The 12341-nt window shown below is 41.5% G+C and overlaps 1 protein-coding gene across 2 annotated transcripts; it reads right to left on the bottom strand.

The window, feature by feature from the left end:
• Positions 1-605: 605 nt before the first annotated feature.
• PHAX (phosphorylated adaptor for RNA export) lies at positions 606-10383 on the bottom strand. 2 transcript variants are annotated; one of them, XM_018072944.1, is made up of 6 exons: positions 10252-10383; positions 8931-8943; positions 7448-8067; positions 5545-5665; positions 3808-3891; positions 606-1932 (listed from the first exon to the last, which is right to left on the bottom strand). In XM_018072944.1, the coding sequence occupies exons 1-6, from the start codon at positions 10344-10346 to the stop codon at positions 1663-1665; spliced, it is 1203 nt and encodes a 400-aa protein (XP_017928433.1). In that variant the 5' UTR covers positions 10347-10383; the 3' UTR covers positions 606-1662. The 2 variants fall into 2 exon arrangements, with proteins under 2 accessions (XP_017928433.1, XP_017928432.1); XM_018072943.1 differs by lacking the exon at positions 8931-8943.
• Positions 10384-12341: the final 1958 nt, after the last annotated feature.

Below are 12341 nucleotides of genomic sequence, written 5' to 3'. Positions count from 1 at the left end.
TTGGGAAGGGAAGGTTTGGGAAGGTTTGGGAAGGGAAGGTTTGGGAAGGAAAGGTTTGGGAACGGGGGAGGCAGGACTGTCCCGGCAGTTCAAAGGCTGCTCGCAGCCACGTGTGCTCGCAGCCCGATGGCTTCACAGCCAGCAGTGAAAGGCTCCTTTTTCCCACAGGCAGTCCCGAAGGCAGAATACCTCACTCTGAGATGGGTCGGTCTCTCTCTCTCAGTCGTTCTCCGTGAGGAAAAAAAAATCTTCTTCTCAAGAAAAGGAGGTGGCTGAAACTGCCCCCTCCCCCCCGGCCCCCTCTGTCCGGTCGGCTGACAAAACCAGAAAACCTCTGGCCAAAAAAAACCTCCCCAGCCATGCCCCGGCAACTGCTCTTCCAAGGAACCTCCCCCTTCCTCCAACTCCCGTGAGGAGTGCGGCTTCGCTCCGTCCCACCTCCTCCTTGGAAGAAACAGATGGGGGGAGAGAGCAGGGGTGTGTGTAGGGGGAAAACGGGACCTCAGGAAAAAAAATTCCAACATCTCTTTTTAAACCTATGACAGGGTTGAAAGTGAATTAATTCAGTAATCTTTCAGAAATGTTTCTTACTGGAAAATAGCATCTAGTCACGAAAAACCCACAATTTATTAGTGACAAAGAATTTTAAACATCATAAATATCAGTGTTGCACATGTTTGGCTATATTAAAAACAACATTCAACAATAAAAATTGTCTTCAAATAAACTTACAACCTACACAAGAGTCTTCTAAATCAAGTAAAAAAAAAAATCCCCTTTTGTATTGTTTTTTTAAGAGTCTCCATCAAAAAACATCAAATCTTCTGAAAGCTGCACATTATCTTACAGCACATGGGAGAAGGACAGGAACAAGAACTGCAAGGTAAAGGGTTTGTATCTGCATGTGCAGTGTACAGACCCTTGGGGGGAACACAATGCAGTAAAATCTCACTACTCAGAAAGCATTCAGTTAGATTTGTCCTCAAACAAAAAGATCCATATGAGTTGCATGTCTCATCATGGAAAACGTTTAGACAAAATGAGTAGGAAGCTGAAGCCACTATTAAAATGCAAAGGATAAAACTGCTGTAGAAATCTAAAACATACGTTGCTCAATATTGCTTATTTACAAGGTTGTTATTCAAAGGTCACTGACCACTGAAATTAAGTGTATTTCTCAAACCAATCTGTTTTACAGGTCTTAATCCTATAAATACTGTTTCTGTCAACACACTGCCACATTAAGACTATATGATATTTTATATCCAGATTAACTTCATAATTAGTGTTTTTCTGTTCAACTGCAGTGAGTAGCTTTGCTCACTTATTCACTTTTGTTAGATTCAGCAAATTAAATGTGAAGTATTTGGTTAAAACACAGCCTTAATTCCTTAACCTAACATGACTAAAAAAAATTTCCAAAAGAACAAACATGGTGATGCAGGGCTGTTATCTAGGAAAATCTTAACAGTTTCTGAGGACTCAGCAAACAAAGACTAGGACAACTAAAATCTTTCATGCTGTTAAATTTAGCTAAGAATCATATCCTGCTCTTCAGCATCAAATATTTCCCATGTTTCTGCAGCTTATGAAAACATGGGATTATAAGAAAGGCTTATTTAATATGTTTGATAGAGACACTGTTATCAAGAACTTTAGCAACTAGAAGATCTCCAAATCATGAGCGTTATCAATTTCAATAATATCTTCAGATTCCATCTTTGCTTCATGATGCCCCTCCTGCAGATCATCCAGGGAAGCCAGAGCCTCATTTGTATCACTAGCAAAAGTCTCACGAGATGCATCATCATATTCCTGTAGGTTAAGCCCTTTAATGGCTTTCTTCATCTTCTTCCCTAAAACTTGGATTCTCCTCTTCTTGGCAGCTTTTTTGTTTTCATACTCCTTTTGGTTTTCCAGATAGAATATTTCCTTGAGAGAAAAAAAAAAGGCAAACAAAAAAAAGTTTGGCACATTCATTTGACTAGTATTTCCTAAATGTAAATTAAAAAGAAAAATTTATTACAAATACTGGTCGATATCTAACTAAGCTACATGCTTGTCCGAGTTAGAACAGCTGGGACCAGTTCATCACTGGATGGGTGTAGCCCAGGACTGTGTATTCTATGGCCTTCCATGCCATTTCCCAGAAACTGTTGACAGTAGAGGTCTGTGAGATAGGAAGATGTTCCTGTCCTCATACCCTTTTATGGAATTCCCCGCTCTGAGGGAAGGACTGAGCATTCCTGCCTGAACTGGAGAATATACAAACTTGGAGTTTTGGAACCTTTTTACCACTCGTGGAATCCAGAGGAAGACTGCAGATTACCGCTCTCAACCAGACTGCAGCTCATCACCCTCAACTGGACTGCAGTCACCACTTTTGACCAGACTGCAACAGCTCTCCCACCAGCAGGTTTTTTCCCCTCTCCCTTTACTTTGGACTCGGGGGGGGAGGGCAAGAAACACCACTTTGTTCATGCCCCAGGGTGCTGGGTTATACATTTGGGTTTTGTGGGCTAAAACCAAATTGCTTGTCTGTATAATCATACTTATTGTATTATTTTATTACATTGTTATTCTGACTTATAATCTCTCTTTTGAGTTGAGTTCATTTCCCCTGCTGGTTAACTTTTAAACCAGAACAATGCTTTATTTATAGAAGAAGTATGAGAATAGACTGCACTTAGGTAAAATTCTCCATAAATAATTTTATTACATAACTTCTCAGCAGTCTGAGAGTATACGTATCGGTAAGTTTTCATTTTGAATTTTGCTGGTGGTACAAAACTGGGAGGAATGGGTGGTAGACCAGGGGGTTGTGCTGCCATATAGAGGGACCTGTAAAGAAAATACGACCAAAGATTCTAAGACAACCAGAGAAAACTTTCCTCCACAATTGAAATTTGAGTCCACGTCTCATGATCTTTACTCTCAACAATTTATGAACTGCATCAATCCTCTTTTTTTTGGAATAAAGTGATCAAATTTGCAACTTTTTAACTTTTTGTGACCACTGCAAGCGATGAAAGGATGGTGGGTACTTTTTTCCCCGTTTTTTTTCCTCCAAACATAAACCAGACAATCACAATGTATGTTGACTTATTTCCCAATTCCAAATACAAGATGCTAGGATGGTTTATAGAGCAATCAGCTGCAGCCACCTACAAGCAAAATAAATGAGTCTTTCTTCTAAAAAAACTTCATATGAAAGTGGCAAATGCCATGAAAAAACCCTAGAAGTTCTCCCAATTCAATGAATAAAATACTATCTCAGTCTATTTCATACCCTAAAAGGAAAGACAGTAATATTTACAAGATTACATAACTTATTTGGTGAGCACCACAAATGAGGCCAATGAGCAGTTCAGACCATTATCTGATTTAATGAGAAATACTGTCTAATGCCACAGTTAGAGCTAAATAGGAAAAAAATACTCTATTAAGAGAACTCCATTCAAACCATACACAATGAAACAGAGCTCCAAAGGGAGAAACAAAACATGAATAATATTGCTCTAAGGTATATCCAGATTAAGGAAAATCCAACGTTTATCTCTTCAGTCTCATCTTTCTCAGCAGGTTTTTGTGACTGGCAGCCTGTAAAAGTGAGCTCTCCCTGCCCAGTGTGAATGGCAATTCAACAATTTTTAGGTGGGTCTTTTTTTTGACTGCATTTTGAATGTGAAAGGCTAGTTTATTTGGAATATAGAGTTAAATTTGCTAGAGACAGTTTCAATAATAACATTTCTAGTTGAAAAAAGTCCCCAACTTTGGACAATTCCTTTGCATTCTTGACATTTTTACCTTGATTTGTTCTTCTTTGATGCTAGGTGTGTTCTTCAGCAGGTTTAAATAAACACCCCCAGGTGTTCTTCTCCTGGTTCCATTCTTAACAGGTGAGAGGAAATTAGAAACAGTAAGATTAGTACTAAGTGTTGACAAAAATAGCTTCTAGGGCAACACTTAATACTGTATTCAGACAGAATAAAGCAAATTTAAATTCTGATATTTTAGAATGAGAATTACATAAAAATAGCCCTGTCTGTGTCTTATTTGTGACTGAACTAGTCATGAGAAAGACAAAATATGGACAGGTAAACTCTGAAGTTACAAAAAAATTCCTTTAGGATGTAATGCCAAACTGCTGAACTCCAACCTAAATCTGATTTTGGTAGTAAAGAAACAAAATGAGAGTAATATTCTCACTATTTGCAACAAGGTGTACACACTAGGTTAAATATTCAGAGCATTCCTAACACACAAGCCCAGTAAAAAGTGAAAAGTTAATTTAATAAAATTATGTTGATCTCAAGTTTTTTAATAATTGTGCTCAGCAATGCTACATCTTATCTGCACGTCCAAAGGATTCTGCATTTCTGCCTAAGGCATATGAAACACAACACGTACTTCAAAATTTCTCCCCACCACATATTAGTTCCAAGCAGCTTTTCAGTGTTACAACACTGCAGTGTGCAATGTGCTGTAATAAATCACGGAATGGGCTCAGCTTCGAAACCTCTGTAAATTATAAGTGCTAATTATCATACTGTTATTCAATTACAATTTTTTAGTATAAAGTTGAACCTTTATTCCAGTAAAACCTGGATGATACTGTGTAAAATGTGATACTTTTCTGCTAAATAACAATGCAAAAAACAATCTAAAAATTCTAAGAACAGAGAAGGTCAATTTTTAAGTAGCTTCTTGAAACACCAGATGCCACCTCCTTTTATCATCTGCATTTCATGATGTCTCTTATGAATCTGCCTTTCGAAGAGTGTACTCTGATCTGCATCCAAAGGAACCTGTGCCACCAGGAGCTATGTCCTTTCATCTTCTCTGTAAACACTTATTAACAAGTACTTTACTCTTTCAAGACAACAGAATAGCTTCTAATACAATTTGATGGGTGGAATTTGTTGCCTTTTTTTTTCAGGGGAGGAGGTGATAGTATTTTTCAATTTGTTTAGTTTTTTTTTGTGTGTCCCTACTCATTTTTCCCCTCTTCTCTACTTCCAGTGACAGAACTTAAAAGCTGTGAATTGTAAACAAGTGTCTGAAAGTATTTACTAGTTCTCACCCCCTTTTTTCCTTCTTTGCTTCTGCACTGAAGCTCATTATTTAACGAGAACAAAAACACACCAAGAAATTGATAACCTAACCACTGAGTACAGAATTTTCTACCATGATTTGTAACAGCAATCAGTACTCAGTGTATCAATACTGTTGAACAGGCCAATAGTTCTCTGATAAAGCCAACAGTTTCCATTCCAGAGAGGGAACTTCAAATCAGATACCATTCTTGGCAAAAAAACTGTGTGATTTCCAGGTTCACTCACCTTATTTTTTACTCAAAACCTGCTGTACGTTTACATTAGTGTTTATTGAGGGAGTTTCATGGCAAGGGAAGGCCATAAAATTCTGGGAGAGGTTCTCCCAGCGTGAGAGAGCTACAACAGCATTGTGTAAATGTTCTACAAGTCAAGAGTTCTGTCACCCTCCTCGCCCTCTGGCAAACCCCAAAAGTGACATTTTTCTTACCACTATGAACAGTCCACCATTTTGCTCCACTTCAGCTGTTTCCATAAGCAGCTCAATTGCTTTTCTCTTCCCAATTATTTTCACCACTCGAGCAATTAAGTCTTTCTTTGGCTCACAAAGTCTGAACAGAGTGGGGAAAAAAAAAGGCACATTTATTGTCAGGATATTTTCTTAGTAAAAACTGACTGTGGAACTTCCATAATGAATAATTCACTCTGTGGGACATAAAAATGCGCTCAAGAGTCTGTACATTCAAATGTGTTTCAGTGGTTTATTGAATCAGATATGATTGAATCAGATATTGAATCAGAATACTGAGCTTCTGAAGGATTTTTTCCCTAAAGCATGCATTTTTAAAATTTGTTTCAATGGAAATACATTGAGTGATTATTCTTCTACTGATGCATGAAACAGTAAACCAAATATGAAACTGCAAAAACATGTACAAACCTCTGAAATTAAAGTATAAAAGTATGTTGTGCATTTAAGAGTTAAAATTAACTTTTATAGTTAAATCAAGAACTGGAGAAAACAGGAAGTGTAAATTTCCCCTGTATCATGTGCCATTCAGACAAGCCTACATAACAATCAGTCTGTTGACTGATCTATAACCTATAAAAAGCAAATAAGAAAAAAATTACACTGTAACTTCAACACTAGTGATACAATGCCATTGCTACAAACAGTTAAAAAAAAAGAGCTTTCTGTCCTATTTCAACAAATCTCAATACAGCAAAGAGGAGCTTATTACAAGAGATATGCTCAAAGTTTCCAAATTAATAAATGAGAATCTAACAAGAACTGTAAACAGCATTAATAATTGTCTAATTGCTGTAGGAATGGCAGTTGCTGAAATAAGTAGCACATGTATGAAGACAACAATGGTTTGAAACCATTTAAAATCCAGGTTTTATTTAAATGTCATGCTAACTGTCAGTAAATCTTCCAAGTCTTGTTCCCTATTTAACTTATGTTTTTTCCCTTGCACCACTGAAAAAAGATCGTGGCAGTTCAACTCAATCTAACCAAGAGTGACCTGCAGCAATGGGCCCTCCCTCACACCATCAATCCACTGCTGTCAGGAAATGGTGCAGCAAATTGGTTCAGGAAACAAATGTGTTTACAAGTTAACTCTTCCAAAAAAAAAAAAAAAAAACCAATAAGCTTTTGGACGGATAATTTTTCTGAGTCAGCTCAGTGTACAATAACCAAATAGCAGGATTGTGAAAAGGACTGGATGGTGGTAAGTGTGCTCATGGCTGGAGCTTGGTGACCATAAATTAGCATAGAACTGCAGAAAGAGGCCAGGACTCATTTCAGTGCTGGTGCCTGACACTGGTGTAGCCCTTGGTTACAACAGCAGCAAAAGGTTTTTTCAGACAAATATATTCTATGAAGAGAACCTGTGTATTTCAGAAGCCGTGTTTTCTAAAACACTGCAGTTTATCTCAGATTCAAAGGTTTAAATCTACAGATTTAAAGGTTTATAACTTAGACAGATTTTCATGGTGACTACAGCACGTTTGCACTGGTGGCCAACTCCAAACAAGCATCTTTGCTCATGGGGTATTTCCTAAAAAAAACTCCACTACTAAATCTGTATAACAAGAAGGAGTATTTTTCCTTGCTATTGTCCTCAAATAACAGACTGTTTTCGTGGATCTTTAAAAAAAAATATAAAAATTAAAATAAATAGACATTATTAACTGGATGTTTTTACAAGATACCAGCCACAGTGCTGCATTTTTATCCCAGTATTTGGAAATACACATAAGGCACTTTTGTAATCTGACGTAATATAGGACATCTTACAGATTTACCAGTAAGGCAGCTTTTCCTCACTCTTCTTTTCCATCAACTACCAATACTTAGGGAAGTGAAGACACACTGCTATCAAACTCACCGATAAGCAATTTCATCTGCCACTTTTTCCTCTGAATCTTCTTCTGTTATCTCATACCTTCCTTTGTATTTCATTTCTTGCCTTTCACCCAGTCTATCTTTCATGGGGCGCTTCCTTTTGAGAAAGCCTTGCCCGTTTTCCCCTTCTGCTGGCAATGTCTTCTTGTCATCATGCATGTATTGATCCAGCTCCTTATCCAAAGTCTCTGCCTCCTTTTGCTGAGCTTCCTTCATCAGCTTTTTAGCCAACAGGTAGTTGTAAGTCTCAGACTGCCTGCTCCTGTCAATGCTGCCCTCCATGCCTAGAATCCCAAGCTCAGTGGCTACCGCATCTTGATTCTGTTCCTGGAGCACTGCACCCCAGATGTTGTTGGCCTTCTTGCCATGCAGCGCAGTTTGTTTTTGGTGGCTCTGGCTGAGCTGGAAGGGCTCGGGTTTGGCAGGAGGGAAGTTGAAGCACTTCTGTCGCTTCCGTTTCCACAGGCAGCTGTCATCGTCAGAGTCAGAGCAGCTCTCCTCACTGGAATCCACACTCTTGGTTGTCCGATAGGGAACACTCGGTGCACTGGATGAGATGCTGCTCTGGAATGGCCTGCATGGATCACTGCCATCATGTGATTTCTGAAATTTAAAAACCAAATGTCCATTAGTTTAACCATTTGTGTAAATCAGAAAAGGTTTGATTAGCTAAAAAAACCTGAATTCTGACTCCTGTGGCTGTGCAGTCCTCTGTGAGCATCTGTTGGACCACAGCTGACAGGAGCATCCTACGGAACTCCTGCATTTTGAGTGCATGGATATCAATATGAAAGAAAGCACGGCTGACACAGAAACACATGCCAGGAGTCGCTAATCTGCTTAGTGCAAACTTTGCTGAATGAAAATTATTATGAGACTGGAAAAGTCATGAATATTCTCAAACTGGACAAAGACACAATGTGCACAGCAGCTCTAAGAAAGAGTAAAATATCAAAACACCACAGCAACCTACCAGAAGTTTAACAGCATAGAAGTTAATATTCTCTCTGGAGTCTCAAGGGAGAAGACCAAAAAATCCCAAAACTAAATCCAAAACACTGGGAATTTTTTTGTGAATTTAACTGTGTACTGTGATCCTGGTTCCATCAGGACAGCATATATCCAGCTGGGGACAGCAGTACCTTCCAGAACCACAGGTTTTTTCTCCTTTAAACCAACAATACACTGTAGTTTAATTATGGCTTATTAATTAGGACACCCCCCAAAAAAACCCCATTCTATTGATACACTATATTCAAGAAATGCTGTTTTCTCACAGATAAACTAAATCATGAAAGCTAAACCTGCTGCAATTGGTACAATTTGCAAAAACACCATGGGTAACATAACCCTGAATTCTTATTCCCCACTGTTGGAACTTTAGGCCATGCTTTCTGTGCTAAAAATTTTCCTTATACATAATTCCAGCTATTCTCTAACTAATTTCCCATCATAAAGTTATATGCTGTCCTACGTTCTCTAAAAGAATAAGATCTCTTCCTTCATTTTCAGGTGAAATGAAAATTCCTTAACCTTACTGCTTTTGTCAACATTATGGCACCATTTCTTCTTCCTCCTATTATCAAACAGAAAACAGAAGTATTCAACTTATTTTATCATGTTATGGAACAGAAACCTTTAACTTCAAACGTAATGCAAAAATCCTTAACACCACAAGAAATCAAAAAAACCCTCTAACACTTCTGTAGCAACTTTTTTTGTGCTTCAGATCTCAAAAGTATATTGCAAATAAAACAACTGAAGAAAATAAAGTTCCTTATACATACAGTGTCACACAGTGAACTGTCTTACTTTGAAATCTTTCCCTGCCCACACACCACCACAAATATCTCATACTTTCTGAACAATATTTCTCATATCCTCACAGAATCACAAAATGGTTTGGGTTGGAAAATATCTTAAAGACCAGCTTGTTCCAAAATCCCTGCCATGGGCAGGGACACCTTCCACTAGCCCAGGTTGCTCCAAGCTCCGTCCAACCTAGCATTGGACACTTCCAGGGATGGGGCAGCCACAGCTTCTCTTGGCAACCTGTGCCAGGGCCTCACCACCCCCACAGGCAAGAACTTCTTCCTAATATATCATCTAAACCTACACTCTGTCAACGTGAAGCCATTCCCCCTTGTCTTGCTACTCCATGTTCTTGTAAACAGTCTCTCTCCATCTTTCTTGTAGCCCCTTCAGGCACTATAAAGCCGTAATTAGGTCACCCCATAGCCTTCTGTTTTCCAGGCCGAACAACCCCAGTTCTCCCATACTTTCCTCACAGCAGAGCTGCTCCATCCCTCTGATCACCTTAGTGCCTCCTCTAGACTGTCTCCAGCAGCTCCATGTCCCTCCTGCGCTGGGGACCCCCCGAGTTAGATGCAGCGATCCACGTGGGGAGCAGACAACGTGAAAACGACGGGAGACATCAGGAAGGCGAAGGAATCCCTTCCACTACCTCTATTTGGAGTCAGAAGGATGCCAGAGGTCTGCAGGGCCCAGGGATGCGGCGCTCAGGGCTCTCATGCGTGTCCACAGCGGCTCGCCCCCATTGTCCCCATTGTCCTCGCGTCCGCCGTCCAGCGCCTTCCCGGCAACGCACCGGCCGCCCCAGCCTGTTCCCGGCCCAGCAAAAGCGCTCCCAGCCGGGAAAACCCCCGTCCCTACCCGGCCTCCGCGGCCTCCCCATATGGCAGGCCCCGTCCCGGTTTTTCCCCGCCCGGCGCATCCCGGAGCGGCGCTCCCGCAGTCCTCCCGCGGCCGCCGCTCCGCCGCGCTCACCTGCCCGGGGAGCCGGCGCCGGGCATGTCCGAGTCCGAGCCGGACAGCTCTCCGTCCTCCACGTCGCCGTCCATGCACCGCGGCTCCAGCGCCATGTCCCGGCGGAAGGGCAGAGCGCAGCATCGGGGCGGACCTGACGTCCATCCGGGGCGGGGATGCTCCGGGTGTTTGTTATCCCGTCTCGGGCCGTTCTGCTGTTTTGCGCTAGGTCTGCTCGTGTGGGACCGGCTAGCGTGGATGGAAGCCCTAGCCAACGGCTCGTGTGGCCCCGGGTTCCTCGGCACGAGTGTTGCGAAATGTGGGATATATATTAAGGTTGTCTTAAGTCAGGGTGTTCTTTCATGTGAGTTCTTTATATGCTTTCAAAGCCTGATCAGCAAGAAAGGACACCTCAATATGGTACACGCAGCAGCTGCATCCCTTAGTCACAGAATCACAGAATACGACGAGTTGGAAGGGACCCACAAGGATCATCGAGACCAGACCCTAGCCCTGCATAGGACCATCCCCAAAAGTCACACCATGTGCCCGAGAGTATCATCCAAACGATTATTGAGCTCTGTCAGCCTTGGTGCTGTGACCACTGCCCCGGGGAGCCTGTTCAGTGCCCAACCAGGCTGTTGAGGGAAGAACCTTTTTCCAACCTAACCCTCCACTGACACAACTTCAGGCCATTCCCTCGGGTCCTGTCCCTGGTCACCACAGAGAAAAGATCAGTGCCTGCCCCTCCTCTTCCCCTTGTGGGGAAGCTGGAACTGCAATGAGGTCTCCCCTCAGTCTCCTCCAGCTGAACACACTAAATGATCTCAGCCGCTCCTCACACAGCTTCCCCTTAAGGCCCTTCCCCATCTTCATTGCCCTCCTTTAGACACTTGCTAATGGCTTAATATCTTTCTTATATTGTGGTGCCCATAACTGCCCCAGTATTGCAGGTGAGGCCATCCCAGGTTAGAGCAGAGCAGGACAATCCCCTTCCTAGCCCAGCCAGCGATGCTTTGCCTGATGCCCCCCAGGACACGGTTGTTTCTCCTGGCTGCCAGGGCACTGCTGACTCAGACATCCAGGAACCAACAAGCTTCCATGCAGTTGAACTGCCACCATTAAGTTGGAGATAGGTTGGGTGACAGCCTTTCCAAGCACATGAGGAGGTTTGAAAGGCGAACGCTCACATGTAGAACAAATATGTGAGAACATAAAGTACTAGAGAAGATTATGATCAAAACCAATTTTTGCAGGAAATCTTGAGAATTTCTCTCATGGCCACTAAAGAGCTGGTTTCCTAGATGACAGAATGCATAACATTACTTTTAAAATACCAGAAAAAATAGCCCTCTGTAAACAACAGCATCACCAACCAGAGTTGCAGTTCCCCTGAGATTAATCTCCTACTTGCCTTCTTAAAATCAATTGCATGCCAATTTTTAAAGAACAACATAATTCAGATTTTCTACAGTCAGAGGAGAAAAAGTCCTGATCACCTGTAAATCAAGTGGAACAAAGCACAATCCTGCTTTCTGCAAACTGTAGCTGCTGTCTATATTACTGCAATCTCATGTGACTGGAGCCTCTTCAATGCAGGACCAGATAAGGCTCAAAAGATGAGGCTTATAAGGCTCAAAAGATGGATCAAAAGATCCAGCTCTGATTGCAGAAAATTTACTCTATGACATTGCAGTTTTACTGAGTTTGTAGCTAATACTTTTCATATCTATGACAACAAAATGTGCAGTATTATTTAAACCAAGTTGATTAAATTTTGGGTTGAATAAATTGTGGGAAATTACTCCTCCCCTGCTCCAGTGGGTGGTTCCATACTTCTTGCAGCAATAAGTGACTTTGGGATTCCTCGAGACAATCCCTGTTTACAGCCCATTGTTTACCATTTACTGGCTGCGTAGACAGTGTGCACAGATTTCAGAAAATGTAACCTAATGTTATAGATTAGAAATTCAGGGGAATTTTTCTTCCCCTGCCCCACTCCAAGGGAAAACGGAGTGAGCAAGGGGGGAAGGGAGGTCATTAGCCTCACAAAAGATGTACCCTGGCTCTGCTGATGGTCCACTTAGAGAGACTGGAGAGAAAGGGAGGGG

The sequence above is a fragment of the Manacus vitellinus genome, unplaced genomic scaffold (genome assembly GCF_001715985.3).
Source record: "Manacus vitellinus isolate BGI_N305 unplaced genomic scaffold, ASM171598v3 scaffold_23_pilon, whole genome shotgun sequence".
NCBI lineage: Eukaryota > Metazoa > Chordata > Aves > Passeriformes > Pipridae > Manacus > Manacus vitellinus.
This window is presented reverse-complemented; position numbering and strand designations above follow the sequence as displayed.

Excerpts from the sequence above, each read along its gene's own strand:
- PHAX (XM_018072943.1), bottom strand. The coding sequence starts at position 10,374 with ATGCTGCGCTCTGCCCTTCCGCCGGGACATGGCGCTGGAGCCGCGGTG. Across the intron at positions 8,068-10,251 it reads GGCGCCGGCTCCCCGGGCAG|AAATCACATGATGGCAGTGA; the intron begins GTGAGCGCGGCG and ends TTTAAATTTCAG. Across the intron at positions 5,666-7,447 it reads GCAGATGAAATTGCTTATCG|ACTTTGTGAGCCAAAGAAAG; the intron begins GTGAGTTTGATA and ends CACTCTGTTCAG.